At 40.8% G+C, this 19173-nt stretch overlaps 1 protein-coding gene across 2 annotated transcripts; it reads right to left on the bottom strand.

Annotated features, from left to right (window-relative positions):
- Nucleotides 1-2125: 2125 nt before the first annotated feature.
- LOC133421913 (SEC14-like protein 1) lies at nt 2126-18612 on the bottom strand. Of its 2 annotated transcripts, none has more exons than XM_061711710.1 (16): nt 18453-18612; nt 17916-18043; nt 12011-12160; nt 11621-11752; nt 10992-11120; nt 10673-10892; nt 9376-9485; nt 7671-7860; nt 7241-7329; nt 7090-7160; nt 6169-6340; nt 5443-5577; nt 3798-3932; nt 3362-3613; nt 3057-3235; nt 2126-2526 (listed from the first exon to the last, which is right to left on the bottom strand). In XM_061711710.1, the coding sequence occupies exons 2-16, from the start codon at nt 17976-17978 to the stop codon at nt 2421-2423; spliced, it is 2133 nt and encodes a 710-aa protein (XP_061567694.1). In that variant the 5' UTR covers nt 17979-18043; nt 18453-18612; the 3' UTR covers nt 2126-2420. The 2 variants fall into 2 exon arrangements, with proteins under 2 accessions (XP_061567694.1, XP_061567695.1); XM_061711711.1 differs by having other exon boundaries at nt 17916-17997.
- Nucleotides 18613-19173: the final 561 nt, after the last annotated feature.

The raw sequence follows: 19173 nt of genomic DNA, 5'->3' as shown, positions 1-19173 counted from the left end.
AGAGCCCACTCTCGGTGAACCATAAATCCGCCTAGACTAATTTATGGTTCCGCGTCACACCAACGCAGAACCGACGGCGTAGGGTACGCGGCGACGCACACCGCACCGCGTCCCTACGCCGACGGCTACGCCGTCGATTTAACGCGGAACCATAATTCAGGCGAAGCTGCAGTCTGTCTGCGCTGATCACAGACACACCGGGTCGGAGCGGATTTAGTCATGATGTTTAACCTGTGTTTTGTGATCAATAAGCACGGGTTTTAATTATTTTTCGTTGGATCAATGTAGCAAATAAAATCGTTGGGACCATCCAGCTCCTCACCCATCAGATAGCCTACGTGTTTCACGTGATCAGTTCAGGTAAAAACGGCAGTCAAACCAGCAAAATGTCATTTTGCTGGATGAAATATATTAATTCCTAATAAAATAAGTTTGTTAGTGACAGCTCTGCTCCTGTACGCATGTGAATGAGTGTACGTTTGTGTGAACATGAAAGCACAATCTGCATTGAGAGTTCTCGCTTCGGGAATCCCGGTGTGTGATTGGACGACGCCTCAGCGTCGCCGCTGCTCATTTGCATAAAGTTCAGATTTTTCAACTTTTAAATTGACGCGCCGCGCCCCCGCCGCCTCTCGACGCCCGTTTTTCATAGACAATGAATGGCAGCCAGACGCCTATGACGCCCGTGACGCTTTCAGTGTGAACGCAGGGTTAGTCCCTCACCTCGTTGACCTGTGTGCAATATTTCTGCTTCTATATTATTCCTGTAAATCCTCAAAAGGGAATGCCATTGTGTGGCAGTGACCAAGCCCCGGCCTGCCTGAATATGGAGATGAAATACTCAACATTACTTGAACAAAACCAGGTGAGGTTCAGTGGGTATATTATACGTCGATAAATACACTCCACATCTTCTGGAACTAAAATTGCAGGTCTACTGCTTCCTCCAAGTTATGATAACCTGGTGAGAAATAAAACCTGCTTCCTGGAATACTGCCCAGAAATTGCATAGCCTACTTTTAACAAGTGCCATGCAAATACCACTGCAATCATCCTCAAACATCTCTGGGCTTATTGCCGGTAATTTTCATCTTAATACACCAATTTAAATTAGGATAATCACAAACATTGGGCTATATAGTGTTAAACATGTCAGGAATGTGGAAATGTTGGCATGCTGACAGAGTTTTGCTCAAAACATCACTTTGCCAAAGGGCAGCAGCTCTGCAGTGTCATTCACAGTAAGTACAATCATGATGAAATCTGTCTCATTTTTAATCATCTTGGCCTGGATGGAGTTCTATAGATCTGCTCGCATCACTTCCTGCTAAACAATAGCCGGTTTTAATAGCGAATTGATCCAACGTATCAGGTGAAAGGTGATATTATTTACGTGAACAATATGGGTCTCAGGAGGTCTGGTGAAATCGATGTGCTTCCTCTCTCCAACGTCCCTGGTATTACAGCAGGGGTCACGTTCCTGCTCCATCAGTCCCTCACAAAACTCCATGCACCTGATCTTAAACAGTCTTGGGATAAGCGGCAAGATGAGTTCGCAAGGAGAGAAATAAGAAGAAAGAAAAACGCAAATAACAGTAGAAATTAAATTACAGTTTAGCTGGAAGCAACTGGTATGTTTATGAAAATGTAAGTTTTATGTAGATGAGTCGTCTGCTCGGTGCAGCAGCAGATCACAGGAGGCTGCGCTATATTGCATTCAAATTGGCTGCTTCTGAAAACTCAGCAGCTATCCAAGTAATAAGAAAAATCTAGTTTCTTGTGTAGCCTAATAGTTCATTTCAGCACGGCTCATGCAGTCACTGCTAAAACACTGGTGAAAATGTGCATCCTGAACACATCATAATAAATTATTTTAATATTAACAATCTTGCTTTCAGTTTCCTCTGTGGCTAAATTAAATGACTACGATGAACCAGAGCTGAGAAGGCAGATCTGGGAGCAGTTCTAGACGCGGAAAACACTGACACCTGGTGGACAATGGCAGCATTACAGAAAAACTGCTTTCTGCTAAGTATTTATATTTAATTAAACATTTTTTTTTACCCGATTTCTCATCTTGCATAAATGTTATCCAAAATTTGAGAAAATAAACATGAAAGATACATTTATTATTGCATGAACACAACGTTGATATGTTTTATTGTACACCATTACACAGACAAAAAGAGTTAATCACAGATAAAGCTCTAACACTGCTCTTACATGGGCGAATCATTCAACACAAATTCACAACGTTGAAACTTTGCTGATCCGCTGAAAAAAAAACAACAACATTTATATGGTCTTAAAACATCATGTTACATTTGAAATGTGCCCCGGTGAGCTCAGAAAGACATCTTTGAAGGCGCGAGGCACAGGCAGCCCTGGATGTCGGTTTCAGTCACTGCTCTGAACTGGTGCTACCTGGAGACAGTGGAGCTGGCATGTGATTGACTGGAGGTAGTTGTAGCAGCACTGAGCTGTGAGAAACCGCTCTGATAAGATTCAAGACTGGTCATGGATCCCCTAGAGAAAAGAAAAATAAAAAAAGCCAAAAAGGGTTATATTATTTTAATATCTGTGATAAAAAGTAGTCAAAAATGTGACAATTTCTCTGCAGAATAAACAAAAACAATTAAAATGACTTCATCTTTGATTCACAAACTGCTCTTGCTTATTTTACACTTTTGCACATTTTGTCACTGTAGCTGAATGCTTTTTGTCTTTTATCTGTTATTTTTGTCCGTAAGAAAACTTAGGCTTGTTTTGATGTTGTCAATTATATTTTTAAAGGAAAAAAATTATAGTCCAAAATCTTGAATTTTGAACACAGAATGTTACCGACTATCCTGTCAGTCGTACAATATCCTAAATGCAGCTAGATGAGATGAAAAGATGACGACATTATGCTACTAAACATTTATGAACCATTACAAATCAGGAAAAGCATAATATGGTGCCTTCAGATATCTGGTAGTGATAGAGCAGTATCATTAAATAAAAAATAAAAAAAAAGACAAGACGAGGTGTAAACTTCAGAAAATAAATGAACTGACCTGAAGTCATGGGAGGCCAGCACCTCGGAGTAGTACATGATCTTGCACTTGTGGGAGGGGACCTGCAGGGAGGCCAGTACATCATCCACACGAGCCAAGCTGGAGGCAGCGTTGGCTGCACAGCTGTGGAAGCGCCACTGGAGGATGTAGGAGCCAGGCCAGCGCGTGATGTGGGAGCCCTGTGTTTGTTTTTTAAAAAGAAAAAGAAAAGCTGCAGGATGAAACCATGCACACAAGGTTGAAGCTGCACAAAAGACTGCAGACGGTTTACTTTTGTTTAATGTTTCCAGGCTGTCTGATCTCACCTGTACGCTTTCTCCCTCCTGGCAGGTGAGGGCTTTCTCCACCATGCTGTAGTCCTGGCCCAGCACCCAGCTCTTATCTATCAGCTGAGTATTAACAGCCCCTAGGGAAGCGATGCCATGAGCTCCCAGGCTGTCTTTCTTTGGAGGTTGAGGGGCCATCTTTGAGTGGTAAATGTTGAAGATGACATCTCCTTTAGACACATCAAAGTCCCAGGTGATGACAGAGGAGGCCTCTGTGATCTCTATCAGCATCTGCACAAGGATGTGGGGAGAACAGAAGAAAAAAGACACTGAGCAGGAAGCATGCAGTGGAAATGATCCTCCAGTTGGTGGCAGCCTAATCCAGAGTACAAAATCTAGATGAAAAGAAAGGCCACCTTTCTCAGACCTGCATGAGCAATGGCCAGCCTAAGCTGAGCCTTAGTGGAGACCGCACCTCAAACGGAGTTCCCTTGAAGATGTTGGCGCTCTTGTAGATGGAGTCAGTCAAGAGGCAGTTTTCTTCGTTCTCCAGTTCCTCTGCGGTCCTGTACAGAGATTTGGGTACCGCACCTCCCTCAGGGATGTCACACTGGAGAGGGAACAAGACGGAGGAAAAGTCTCTCATTTCGTATTTCATTAAATTTAAGTTGTGATACTACGGGCAGATTTGTTGGACTGCTGGATAGTAACAGTTATCCAGACAAAAAAAGATTCAATACGATTTACACGTCATAAATTCAGTAAATTTAGTGGTTCAGCATTGCTCTCGTCTTCAGTACTTGAGTTACTTTTCCAGAATATGAGAAACACTTTGGTGGAAACTGCTTGATGAACTCATATTGCTCATGATAAAAAGCCTGCTGCGACTCTCGTGCTGCTGACAGTTTTCCAGAAGAGTCTCCAGCTTCAGGAGGTAGCTTTTATGCAATGCTTATATTTCAGAGGGCTTTTTAAAGTTGGCACGGGTTAAAAATAGCCCTCCTCTTTTTCCTTTTCATGTGCGTGAGGTGTTAGACTCAACTGAGACAAAACACTTCAAACCCTCATTTTAACTGAAAATAGAACAAAGCCAGCACATCACACGCTGAATAGTTTCAAAACAGTTTGGGGGGAAAAATAAAAAATACATAAAGTTTACAAAATATTGAAAAAGACCAGTCTACATGCAATCCACATCTGTCACCCTCTAGTTCCCAAAGTGGCGGTTTCACAAAAATGACTCTTTGGTGTCAATCCGGCACAACCACTGTGTGTAAAAAGCTCCTGGAAACATTTGTGCTACCATGAGACTACACAATTAGTAAGTTGCATAGCTCCACAAAAGAAAAACTCGAGTGGCACTCTGCAAATCAGCAAGGACTTGATCTTTATTTATGATCTGCAGATACATCAAAGAGGCTCACAGACTCCTATGGAGATGTCGGAAACGGCACATCTGAGCTACAGCCAAAGCATGGGGCGACGACCCCATGAGGATGGAGGAAGAAACGTCACTGAAGATGCAGCAACAACAAGACAATGTTTGGATAAAAATGTGCCCGTGTCAAATAATCATAGTTTGGAGATATGATGGAGTTGCTGGGCGACCAAGCTGCTTGAAGATCACGTAAGTGTGTGATCCCGACACTGATCACTCAAGTTAACACAATAATGGTGTTGAAAGACTACAAGGTAGCAAGTTGTGTAGTCTGAACGGCACAGCAGAAGACTGACTTTAAACGTTATGTTGTCCCTCTTTAGGGATGAACCGAAGTGTAGAATGACATTTTGTTGTATACTGTACAATGATCTATCTTAGATTACAAGAAAGAAGGATATAAATGGATCTAAATGGTTGAACAGTGAAAAACATTTCATTTTCAAAGATCAGGAAGTAGTGATCAGTGTTGTTTAAAAAAAAAAAAAAAAACTATTAAGAAAATTTAAATGAGGATTCATTTAAAAAATAAGAAAATAAAAAAAAACTATGTACATTCTGATGTTTTTCTGAAGTTTGATGATTAAAAAGACTAGTATATTAAACCTCAGATCCTAAGCTAAATGCATAAGGAATTAACAAGTGCACTGTAAATAATATTCAGACGAGTGGAGAAGCGTACCATGCAGTCCCCTCGGAGGAAGTCTGGGATGATCCCTCTGTCGATGTAATCCTCCAGGCCTCCCGGGCCCTGGTAGTCATTACCAGCATAAACAAGGAACTTCTTACGACTGTTCTCGTCAATCAGGGGGCTTACCTGGGAATAAAACACCGGAAAAAACATCCAAAGTCATTTATTATGAGATGTGAATAAAGTGAATTAGTTAATCAGTTAATTTTTCACGCATGGTGAATAAACAGGTTTTCTGGTTCATACTGTAATGCAGCAATCAAATCTCTTAGCATTTGTAATTTGGTTATTTATCAGTAATTAGACGAGTCAGTCACATTTTCATTAAGCAACTGTTTTACCAGCCAAGACTGAAGTAATGCATCGGTTGTGTGCTGGTTTTAGGATTTTTCCAATCATCGGGGTTCATTATCTTACAACTCAGTGCATACATTACTACGCATCTTCATTTTCTTGTTTAATGTTATTTTTGTCTCTCTCCCACACAAAGAGCTTTGCCTCCTGTGGAGATGCGGCTCTGGGTCTGCTCGTGGCACTGCTTTAATCATCAACATTTGATTTCTGTGCTTTTCTTCTCCGTTTGTTCTTTGTCGCTTGCTCTTGGCTTTATGTGCTTTGTGGCTCTGTGCAACTCTGTACACTCTTCCAGTCAGGTGAATAATCCTCATCACATTTATGGTGGCACATCAAAAGGTAAGTGGAGACGTGTATTCTCACCAAAGTCCACAGAACTGGAAAAACCCTGGGTGCACGCACGATGAACATGCGGCCCAGAGTCTCGGGGTAGTTGGCCTCGACCACCTCGATGACTCTCAGCAGGGCCTTCACTCCTGGTCTCCACATGTGACGCATGTTCAGGCCCTCCAGATCCATCAAACATGTCCAACAGCTAAACGGCACATTAAAAGAAATGTCAGATGACTGTGTACTAGGGCTGGGCGATATGGACCAAAAGTCATATCTCGATATTTTCTAGCTAAATGGCGATACTCGATATATATCTCGATATTTTTACTGTGCCTTAATTGGGGTTTCCCCCAAAGCATTATAGCATAGCATCTCTGTTAGCCTCATTTTTTTTCTGAGGCAAACCCTTAAAAAAACAGTCAGTTTTAATACAAAGCCTCGTGCCAAATGTCACACAGGTACCTTTGTTAACAGAGGTCTGCACAATATCAAAATGTATAAAACAAATGAAATAAAAATAAACTGCCTGCATATATAGAATAAAAATGCTTCTTGAATAAAATAAAACAAATAAATTAAATTAAAATACACTGTGCAATTAATACAATGTAGACAGTAACAGGCAGACTTTTCCACTGAGGTTGACAGTTGTGCAAATAACAAAACATTTGTGCAAATCTCAAATAAAACATTCAAGTCAATTTGTCACAAAATAAGCTATATCATTAAAAAAAAAATGTAAAAAAAAAAAAAGTAAAAAAAAAAAAAAAAAAATTTATTTTTTTTAAAATCGATATAAACGATATTGTCTCGTACCATATCGTGTTTGAAAATATATCGATATATATTAAAATCGCCCAAAAAAAAATATATCGCCCAGCCCTACTGTGTACTCTACAGAAACATAATTCTATATTTCATTCATCAAAGAGACACTGACAGATTGAGCACCTTATAGGTCGACCAAAGACTCTGGTGTTCTCCTCACAACGCCTCAGTCCCTCCTCGTTGATGGACAGCACCTGTGTCACAGTCATTACATTCCTGTATCACTGCCAATAAAGTGATTATGTTTGAGTATGTCAACACAAGCTCATGTCACCTGTCTCAGCAGCACCTCCTCTCCCAACGCTCGCACCAAGCCCTTAGTGTCCATCTGACCCAGACGCAAGACGTACAGAGGACGACCGTCTAAACACGTCACACACACACACACACACACACACACATTACAATCATAATCCTCGCTCAATAATGTTTACTCTGTTTTCCATCCCGAACAGCTTTTTATTTTTCATGCAACCATTCAGAGTCTCTCTGTCATCCCCCATCAGAAGACTGGTTTTCAAAAATGGGAGTTATGACAGATGGTGCTCAGCCTTCACAGTCAATAATTAACAGACCGTTTCAACACAGTGTGTAAACACACAAGACTAAACCCTCCAGCTGTCTTACATTTACAGGTAATTGCTCACTTTCCGTGTACACAAAAGCTCCCAATCACTGCAAATAACCCGTGGAATGCTCTGTACCTTTGTCATGGTGATGCCAGGCTCCTGTGAAATAATCCTGAAGCAGCTGCGGGTGTTCCCACGTGTCCAACAGGAAGTCCACCTGGTGCTGCTTCCTCCAGGTGAGCGACTGGCACAAAAACTCCCTTGCCTTGTCCAGGTTGAAATCCCTGGCTCTGAGGAAGCGAAGTATGTGCTGGTCCTTTGGAATCTGCACACAAAAGCTGGGAGTCAACACCTAAGATGCACAGTTACTGATAAATGCCAAGAAACATCTTTAACTGTTAAAGGTTACACGTGCAGATGCATCTAAGCTTAAACAAGAAGAGATTGACATCAATGGATCAACACAACCCAATCAAAAGTGTAGTAGGGCGACCCAGTCCAGACCCAAATCCCATCCCAAATTTGTGGGACTACAAGACAAATGTGGCTGTAATGAAACCTTTCACCCGTTTGGACCTCTGGATTCCTGCAGGACACATTACGCTTGTGCCACTTAGTGCAGGAAAACAAGACTAGCCATTTATAGAAACTGAACTAAACAGATAAATATACTTTACGAATACTGTAGCTATAAAAAAAAGTATACACACACTCGGGAAAATGCTTTTTAAAAATATGGGCAGAATGAATTATGTAAATATCAGACCTGTTATATTTTTTATTTAATATCATATCAAATAAGATAAAAATAAACTTCAAACTGAGAGGAACTGATTTCTTTGATTTTCTGTTCATGAAGCTAGGCCTTTGTTGTTGATTTTGATGTTTGCTTTGGGTCATTGTCATGTTGGAACGTGAAAATCCTCTTTGTTTTTAGCTCCTTCAGAGGTCAGAAGGTTCTGTGCCATTACACATAATGCTGGTATTTGGAGCTCATCATTTCCCCATCTATCTTGACAATAACCCACCTGAAACGGAGCCCAGAGCATGATGCTACCTCCTCCATGCTTCACTGCCAGTACAATGTTCCTTTGATGAGGGTCTGTATTGACTTTGCACCAGATGCTTGTTTTAGAATTAAATCCAAAAAGTTCAGCCTTTGTCTCATCAGACTAACACTGTAATCTTCCATGGCCCATTCAGTGTCTCTAATATTATTTTATATCCTCCTTCTGTTGTTGTACCTTACAAAAATTATGTCTCAGTTTTTTTTTATGTCTCAATAGGATGATGCAAACCCAAACATTTGAGAAAATACCACAGTAACAGCTGACTTGTATCTAGATTTTTAAATCAGAATCTCTTTAATTGATGGCAGGTTTGTGCCATTTACGTACAGGCCTCATTCTGAGGGCGGGGGTTCACCTGAGGACAGACAGAGGCTGCACTTTGAAAGGCCGTGCAAACCTAAATGCCACATATCAAATATTTCTTCTCAAATCTGGCTTTCTGTCTGTTGCAGGATGACATTAAAGATGTAGCAAGTTTGACGTTAATGCAGTTCTTTCTACCTTTATGCTCAATTTTATAAAAGGAGTCTAGGCTTTTCATACAGACCATATTTTCTGATCATCTTTTTCACCCACAAGAAACTTGCCGCTCAAAAAGAATTTCCGTAGAAATCAAAACTGACATGGCTATAAATTATTTTGGATAATCTATGAGCAGTAAAGCTGCATTAAATGTGGAAACAAAGGCTGAGTGGAAGTACAGGATGTGTGATGGTCTTGAAAATGAATGTACAAAGCTCCATAAACTGCTCTATTTGTGTATATATGACCTTGCCCTTGTGGGTTTCCTGGAGCCATTGACGAAGTCGAATAAGACAGCTCTCCTGCAGAGGCGTTAAATCACCAAGGTAACGTCTGATGTAGTCAGCATCCAACTTGTCTACAGGCCAAAACACATGTTAAGTCTAGAGTTAGCACATATTGGAAGCATCACATAGAGGTGGTCGGTACATACTGCAGTGTCATTTTAACATTAACAATTCATAAATTATAACAGACAGTGAATTAATTAAAAGACTTTGGCCATACTACTGAGGCAATAGCATGTCTGACCACACGAGGACAGCAAATCACAATAAACTTCTCATGACAACTCTTGTTGACTGTAAAACAATGGACGAAGCATTCGGGCACGTGACCCACTGGTTTCTAATGACTGGTTTTGAAGCCTGTTTTACCTCATGCAGGTCTCAGCCATGTTGCTTTGAAAGCTGACGGAAACATGCCCACCGCATGTCAATCCAAGTTAGCTTTGATCCCACCAACATATCTGCAGAGCTGCAGTCAGGCATTTAAAGCGGGACATACCGTTTAACACGGATACTCGATACAAACCGCTGGTTGCTACGCTAACGCGGCAGCATGACGATTACAAATGAGGAAGTGATATCAACTAGCCATTGCTGGCTGTCAATCAATATTATTAGAAATACATTTTATGAGTGGTATAAACTCTCCTGGCATGGTAGCAAAAAAATAAATAAAAAATTCACCCCTTGGAGTTGTCATGGATATCAAATGAAAGGACTGAGAACAAAACATTTCTTTGAACCAGGCTGTAAATATGTTCATTTCTGCTCTAAAGTTGGGCATTGTAACATTGGACCTCAATGGAGATTCTCTAGTGGCCCGTCGAGGAACTGCAACACATTTTATTTCTGCATGAGCATCAGAGTGGACGTTAGATGGTTGGTTCTTGGTCGGCTCCTGATGCAAGACGATGAAATGCTTTAGTTCATGTGGAATAAAGGGGCATTAAAGGATGTGCCGAGGTGTCCCGATTCTTTAGAATAGTTTTTCCAGCAGCTCTTTAGGGAACTGCAGATCTGTTTGCGCCCGTGTGGTCAGAAGTGATATAACTGCAAATAGGGCTTTTACAATGTTTTTCCCTGTTGTCTGAAGATTGTTTTTAAGGTTTCATTTTTCTACAATTTTGTACAAGTGCAACATTTATTTCACTGCCCAAAAAGTCAAAGACCTTTGTTAAAATAGAACCCAAAAAGTCATAATTATTCTGTGTGCTTGCTTCTCTGACCTTCAGTAAAGTTTAAAGTAAAGTTTACTTACCATCAGGCGAGCCAGCCACCAGCTCCGTGGAACTGTTCGGGTCTTTACCGGGCGGCCCGTCCTTGGCACTGCTCACTGGGATGGGTCTGGCAGTAGAGCGGGTCGGTAGCTGGGTCCTTGCAATGACACCACCAGATTTAACTGGGGGGGTCCAACGGGGTATGCAAGTTACACCTTCTTCGTCTAGCTCTTTGAGGTAGTACTCGATTATTTCTTTCCCCTAGAAACAATTGAAAGACAGAAGAGCTGGGTCAAATCTGATTTCTGAATGTAATGTGAATGTTACAATATAGCTGAACATCAACATTTATCTGCTGACCTTTTTAATGCTAGCGGCATATTGCTTCATTGCTATCTTCTCGGCCGCACCCTCAAAACCAAAAAAAGACTTGATATCCAGACTGGCTTTCTGTTCAAAGCACGTCCAGTCCTCGTTCTCTGGGTGAACCTGTGGAAGAGGACAGCAGAGGGAATATGAACTCTGCCTTAACTCTGCCCCAAAATGTCTGATAAATACAACACTTCAACCCAAATCCAACTCAAATCCAAAAGAAGGACCAATGGTCCTAAAATACTAGATTAAAATGTGCTCTGAACACATGCCAAGGAGCACAGGTTTTAGTTAAGGTCATGTGATTATCTATAAAATACTGCTGGTGGGTGTTTAAAAATACTGCTTCTAACAGAAGGTTATTAGATTTACTCTGATAAACACTGACTCACACACATGGCGACACTAGCTTTTTACAGCCTTGAGCACATCATGAGATGATCCGAAAATGAATAATTCATGCTTTACACATTTTATGGCCTTTAGGAGGGTTCCCTGCCATCCAAAGATTGTTAGGAATTGTGAAAGTTATGATGCAAAATACAACAATAAAAAAAACCAACAACCCCTCACTGCCTTTCTAATCACCGGAGATCATGTTTGTCTCCAAGGCTCACCGTGTAACTGCAGAACTCACTGACGACGACTCTGTTGGAAAAGGTCTCATTGTGGACTTCAATGTGAAGCGTCCGGTCTCTGCGGTTCAGGGTGTTCTTTTGCCTGAAGTACAGATACTCCACGCCAGCAATCTACATGCAACAAAAAACAAAAACCACTCTCAAGAGTAGCTCAGAGCATTCTGGCTGCCGTGGCCGCTAATGTTTTATACATACACATTTACAAACACTGATTAAAAATGAATGCAATCAAATGCAACAACTGCATAAAACGCCAGTTGATTATTACTGACTCCATTCCTGTTTGTTGTTTGGAAGAACAACCTAATCACATCAGCTGCTGCGGCAGTTTCATGACCTTTATTTTGTTAAAACTCTGATTAGATGTACCCGCTTGAGAAGTCTGGGGGCATCGACATCAATCGTGCAGCGCCTCTCTGTTACCAACACGGAGCCGTCTTCGTTTTGGCGCTGGTTGAGGATCTTACTGTCCACAAACACCGGGATCAGAGGGCACTTCGGGAACCTTCTCTCATACGCCTAAAAGGGAAGAAAAGTTGCATCAGAAAATTGTCCTTGGTACTCTCACGCTCCACCTCCTGCTCGTTGTGGGCTTTGGCCTCATCCTCCATCAGCTCTCTGTTTGGAGAAGTGAGTGTTTAAGGTCACTTGTGTTTGTCAAGCAATCTGCTGACTGAACAGAGCAGCAACATGTGATCTCGGCGTCAGCCGAGGACACACTTAACATTTAGCACCTTTAACAACTCACTGAAAATGACACGGTTGTGCAGAGCGACAACTTCCAGCTGCGCCACTTTTATCTTTCCCCACAAGCAGCGATCGCTTCGTTTTACTGCTCACAGCATATGACCATCTAGGCCAATTTATTCAGAGCTCACTTCTACGTACATAAATGATCAGTGTACAGTTATAAATATACATTTCAACTGCTACTTTGGCTCTTTTGTTACAAAAAAAAAAAAATCAGCTCAACTCAAAAGGCTGCATAATTCTAACCATTTGCATAGTCTTTCAGAAATACACGCACGCAAGAGCTCACACACTCGTCGCACAGCTGAGGGGCAATCCAATCAATAAGATTAAATTATACGTTATGAAAATGAATCAGAAATGTCAGTGTAGTCAATAGGCAGCAGTGGCTGGTGGTGCGTAACAGATACAATGTGAAACAAAAACAATTTATGCCACCGACGACAGACAATTTGATTTTTTTTCCTGCCTATTGCTCTCGCTTACAAGTACAAAGATATAACAGGACACAAAATACTTGGATATCTATTATATTTAATTAAAAACAGCAGTTACTAAATTTCACTTTATGATCTTTGACAAATTCTTTCCAACAATCTCATGAATGTGGTTGTGGGGCTTAATTATCTCTGGTGTTATTTATTAAATACACGTGTACAAGAGGCACCGCTCGCTTTTGTGAGAATGTAGAAAGATCCGGTGCCCAGGAGAGTCATCTAAAGGTGTCGTGAAAGGGACAACTATAATATGTCTGGGTGCTCATTCGACGACATCCAGGACGCTGATTAGGGCTGTTACACAGAGTAATGATCCGTCAGAGGCAGGATAAGGCCGAGGCTAACGAGACAGCTCAGACATAAATGGGTGGGAGACTCTTCTCCGGTCTCCTTTAGCTTGCCAATACCTGAATCTGTTCTCACTGGAGCTGCCATTCCTCCGAGGCTTGTTTTGAGACCAACCCTCAGAGATGCAGTAAACGTTTTAGAGCTGTAATGCTTCATAAAATGTTTTGTGAAAATTCTAAATGAACCTTGAGTTGAAGTAAACCATATAAGTTGAGTGAGCTGTATTAGTTCTGATGGTGGGGGTAAAGAAGTCACAGTTGGAGAGTAAAGCGCCACCGCAGCGTCACAGGTCTGCTCCTCGCTGAGGATATTACATAAACCTCTGGCTTAAAGTTTAACCTCGAGGAACAGGACACATTACAAAAAAGGCACACCGACAGTAGGTCAAATCAAACCACCTTTATCGCACTTGAGCTTTAAACTGTCCACAATTAGACAGTTTTCACATGTGCAATAAAAACATAAACCAAGTAATTAGGTATTAAATACCCATTTGAATAAATTAAAATGATTCCCATTACTTCCACCACTGCTCTTGATGTCTTATCATATATCACGTTTGCATGAAAACAGAGAGCATGCTGACGTTTAGTGGGAAATAATAAGTGATGGACAGAAGTCTGTGTGGGGCTACCTGGATCTCAAAACATTTTGTTAAGTGAGCCACTCAGATTTGCAGGGAACTGCAAATCTGGAACATCACAAAACCACCTCATAGTAAATATATCCAGCCACCCGAGCTGTACCTACACTTATTTAGTCTCTTAACCCCCAACTTTAATTAACGCGGTATTTGCAGCACCTCTGACATGAGAAATCAGATCTCGTCAGCAAAATGATGTGAACGCATCACTCTTTGAATAAATAATCAGGGCAGTGACAAAAAGATTTTAGACATCATGGGCCATGCAGTCTGAAATTTTGGTTTCTCTCCTTTTTTTTTTTTTCACATTTTTTGGATTATACAGTTTTCAAATAAAAACACTTTTGTTAGGTGCATGTTTAGGTGTTGTCCTGTGGGCTGTGTTTGTGCAGGCCAGTGTTTCGTTGGACGTGTGGCCTCCTGCTGATGTGTGTGGGTTTGACATGCTGGCAGCTTGGCTCTACAGTTATAGGCTGGTGACCTTTGACTCCAGGTCGTTGTTCGGTACAGCACATGACCTATGAGCTGCTGTTGGGGAACTGATACATCGTCATCAACAGCTTGTTTATCCAAGCACCTTCCTGGGAAAATGGTAAGAATTTATGTCAACACCAAAAACACCAGGGACGCACGCACACCGACCACAGTGTCGCCTTCAAACTCCTGGATTTCTATTTCAGTCAGTCCATTCTTACTCAGAGTTAATGGGGACCTATTATGAAAAACAGTTTTTTTCTTGCTTTAACATGTATAAAGTGGTCTCCCCTCAGCCTGCCAACTCAGAGAAGGAGGAAAGCAACCAAATTCTGCAGTGTCTGTACAGCCGCCCGGATGAGCCCTCCAGTGTCATGTGGCTTCTACGAGCCGTTCAGATTCTGCTCCCGTCGTGACGTCACGACAGCAGCAGAGGTCGGCCTCCACTGCGTGAAACCACGCCCACAACTAACTCCGCCGGAACAAGAACTCCGCTATTGTTTTGAAGCGGTGTAAGGTGTGGCTGTTTCATCAACGAGGGACAGTAAAAATTAGGTTTTGCATCGACACTTACCCTCATAAAAGGATCAGTACCAACAGTACGGACCCGGCAACTGCACACGAGTCAGCGGTAAGTGACGTTAATTTTGTATGTTATTTATATTTGTCTACAAGTATGATCTTAGCATGGGCTAAGTATTTAGCTTATTAGTAATACATTTTTCTTCTGTTTATGGTTTCAGATCTTCCAAGCACCTGAAGCTGTTCAACAACACCTTCAGAAGATGCACGGTCCTTCCTTGAGCCAGCAATAGTGCATAAATGTTATTTATATACAACTTGGTGTATATAAACAGTGTATGGTGTATATAAGTAGTGTATATGGTGTATATACTGTGTACAAATGTTATCTTTTTTTTTTAACAATAAAAGGTTCCATTTGTGAACATTCAGTGTTGTGATTTCTTTACAGTTAACATGATTCATTTGTCTTGTAACATAAGAAATGAAATGAGGAATCGGAGTAAAGAACTGTGGTGTCCCTGTTTGGAATTCACTTAAATCTTCCCGTGTGAAATAGTGTGAAGACGAGGTGGCCCATTCCCCCCTTCAGGGAACTAAAGGCTGATTTATGGATCTGCGTTACACCAACGCAGAGCCTACGGCGTAGGGTACGCGTCGATTTAACGCAGAACCGTAATTCAGGCTTTAAGATCCCAGGGAGTCGTTTCCACCGTGTCATAACTGCATGCGAGCGACTGACTATCGCGTCGAGCTGCGTGACATCGGACGCTCTCTGTCCACACTGAAACTGTTAAACTCGCGGCCAGTTAGGACAATCCAATAGAAAATAAAGCAATGGAATTGATTTTGTCGCTGACACTCGCTCGCATGGGACATGCTTTAATAGTGTACGCAGCCGGCTCTTCTGCCAGAGCGAGGCTTTGTGCCCTGCTACACGTCATTCAGGCAGCCAATCAGCACAGAGCCTCATTAACATAGCCTCCCCTCCCCTCAGAATCCCTCACAGAGAAGGAGGTTAGAAACAGTAAAAATAAAGACATGGCCCAGAGGCTGAATTTCTAATTTATGTAGAAAAAAACTATCAAAAGCTTGTTTTTAAAGACATTCAAGGCCTGTTTAAAATAGACATTAGATGCCATACTAGGTCCCTTTTAAGTATATTTGCTTGAAAAAATAAGTGTTCAAATACTCAAAGTCCCACGGTTTGCTCAAACTACCGGCATGGATCATACCTAACCATACCTGAAGAGCCTCAGGAAAACTCACATGTTTAAGGATACTTGTGGACTTCTATCCAGTAAAGGGGTGTAAAACGGCACCTCAGTAGGGTACGGATGCACGGCGGCAGCACAGGGATCAGAGCTCTGATGTCTTCAGCTTTCAGCTCCATAGAAGAACAATGAAAGACCCTTTACACTTAACTTTTTTTTTTTTTTTTTTTTTTTTTTTTTTAAATCAAGCAATCAAAACTTTATAAAGCACTTTAACCAAATGAAATAAGGCCACCAAAGTGCTGTACAGGTGAACAAAAACCCAACAAAATAAAACTACGAGGTACAAATGAAAGCAGGAGTCAATAAAATGGAGTTAATACCGAAAAAGATTTTAAACAATGCGTTTGGGAACTTGTAATACTAGTTCCAGGTACTCAGAAAGGATGGACAGTGCAAACAAGACAGCTTTGGATCAAGCTGCCAACCTAATGTCCGGAGGATCAAAAAGCAATTTGATCAAAGGTCAGTAAAGCAACAACGCTTTTGACTCTGCCAACCACTGAGAACATTTACTGCTTTGGTAGGGCACAGAGCGTCATCAAGCACACGTCTCACCCCGAGCACATACAGTTATCCTTCTGCCACCCCGACCTGGCCTCAGTATCAATATCTTCTCCTCAGGTAACAGAAAGCATATTAACAGCAGAGCTGGGTAGAGTAGCCAAAAATTGTACTCAAGTAAAAGTACTGTTACTTCAGAATAATATGACTCAAGTAGAAGTAAAAAGTAGTCATCCAAATAATTACTTGAGTAAAAGGAAAAAAGTACTTGGTGAAAAAACTACTTAAGTACTGAGTAACTGTTGAGTAACATCTGATTTATTTTTTTTAACACAACCATTCAAACAGACAAAAGTACAAAATAATCATCTCCAGGCAAATTAAAGCAATAAAATAAATTAAAATAAATAAAAATAGCTTAGATTAAAATAATCTTAAAGTAAATTCAAGTACTTTGATAAATAATAATAAATAAAATAATAACAGAATAAAAAAAAAAGTAGCACAAAATTTCAAGCCTTTGTACTTTTCTTTTTTAACAAGGCAGAACTAGAACAAGCCATGAACTCATAGAAACTCTCTGTGTGTGTGTGTGTGTTTGAGTCTGTGTAAATGTGACAAAACATGTAAAAGCAAACATTTTTCCACAAGAATCACTCAGTGATGTCATGAGATTGACGTGTAAGAGTAACAGTTTCTCCTTCACAAATCTACTCAAGTAAAGTAAAAAGTATAGCGATTCAAAACTACTCCTAAAAGTACAAAATTTCACAAAACTGACTCAAGTAAATGTAACAGAGTAACTGTAACTCGTTACTACCCACCTCTGATTAACAGTTTAAGTTTACATATCCAGCTTGTTGTGTCACTATGATGTGATGTATCCATTTTTTATTTTATTTATTTGAAACTTTCTCTGCATACATCACTTTTGGTTAGATGATAACCACATTTCACTGGCTTTGCACCTGTACTTTGTACAGTGACAAAGAGGAGTCTAATCTAACATGATGTAATATTTTGAAGCAGACACTTGTACTGTACTGGATCCTTTTCTTTCTGCAGGAAAACATGATCTCTCAGTCTCCCTTTGGGCCTCTAAAGCCACCAAGCATTAACCACAAGTGTGTATCAAGAATGAGGATTATGGACTTGGCAGACATAAAAAAAGACTACAGGCTTTCTCCAAATATTTGACCCTCTTTAAAGCGCCAGAGTGAAAGCAGAGCTCTCACAGACAATTGTACAACAGCTGCACTCACCGCCATTATGATCTCAAACGGATGTTTGTAGATCCGGACAGGGGACTGGTACTCCTGCACCATCGTTGGACCTCAGCACAACCTGTTCAATTAGAAACAAGTGTTGGGGGACAAACACCGATCAGGGCCTGCAGGAGGAAGAGGGCATTTCTGTTTTTAATGCGTTTCTTTACATTCAAGTGAGAAAAGTTGAGGCTGATTTATGGTTCCGCGTTACACCAACGCACAGCCTACGACGTAGGGTACCCGGCTACGCGCACCGTACGTTGCGCGTCGCTGCGTACCCTACGCCGTAGGCTCTGCGTCGATTTAACGCAGAACCATAATTCAGGCTTTAGAGTTAATGTTGAAAATGAACATACTCTTGCGCCAAAATGTTATATAGATTTAAGGGGTAAAAAGAAAATAAAGCTTTGTGGAGGTAAACTGTTTTTTAAAAGAGTTAAACAGATAAATGATGTCTAGTTTGCCTCGAGTTTGTCGTGGGAAAAGTCACAAATAGCGAAGAAAAAATGAGGCGAACGTAACTTACGTTACCTTCAGTTTCAGACGGAAAAGCTGGTGTTTCACTGAGGCAGTCCGTTTATTAATGTTTCCATGGTGTCACCTAGGAGAACAAGAACACCGCTGCTTCATGTAAAGTAAATAAATGTAAGAAAATAAGTCCCTGAAAAAGTGAGACGGCAGACGCGCTTGGCTCCGCCCCTTTCCTGGCGTCACCGGAAGCCACGCCCCCTTCCTTTTTTTTATCAAAAGCGCACAACAGTGTAAAAGTAGAAAAGAAAGTTTAGAAAAAGAAAATTGTTAACTGAGTCAGACACATTTTAATAAATTATAAATCTAGACTTCACATAGACTTTTATTATTTTATTTGTTTATTTCGGTCATTTCCAAAATAAGAATTCAAAGACAAAAGAAATGAAAGAAAAGAAAACAAATAAACATGTGCTAATCTTGCATTAGACCAGAATATATAAACAAAACAAGACCGAAAAGGTGTAGGCTGAAGCTTAGCTTATTACGCCTACCCTTTTATTATCAATATCTGTCAGCTCCTACATATAACATTCAGTATACTGCATAGACCAATTATCTATTTAAGTTCTGACACTTACATAAACACTCATACAATATGATTATACTTTATGAGCATCTTGTTCTTCAGTATTTTTTTTAAATATTTGGTATGTACTGCACTCTTTAATTTCCATGTCCATAACATTCCACAGACTAAATCCATAAACTGAAACACATCTAC

This window comes from Cololabis saira, chromosome 21 (assembly GCF_033807715.1).
Source record: "Cololabis saira isolate AMF1-May2022 chromosome 21, fColSai1.1, whole genome shotgun sequence".
In the NCBI taxonomy this organism is placed as follows: domain Eukaryota; kingdom Metazoa; phylum Chordata; class Actinopteri; order Beloniformes; family Belonidae; genus Cololabis; species Cololabis saira.
This window is presented reverse-complemented; position numbering and strand designations above follow the sequence as displayed.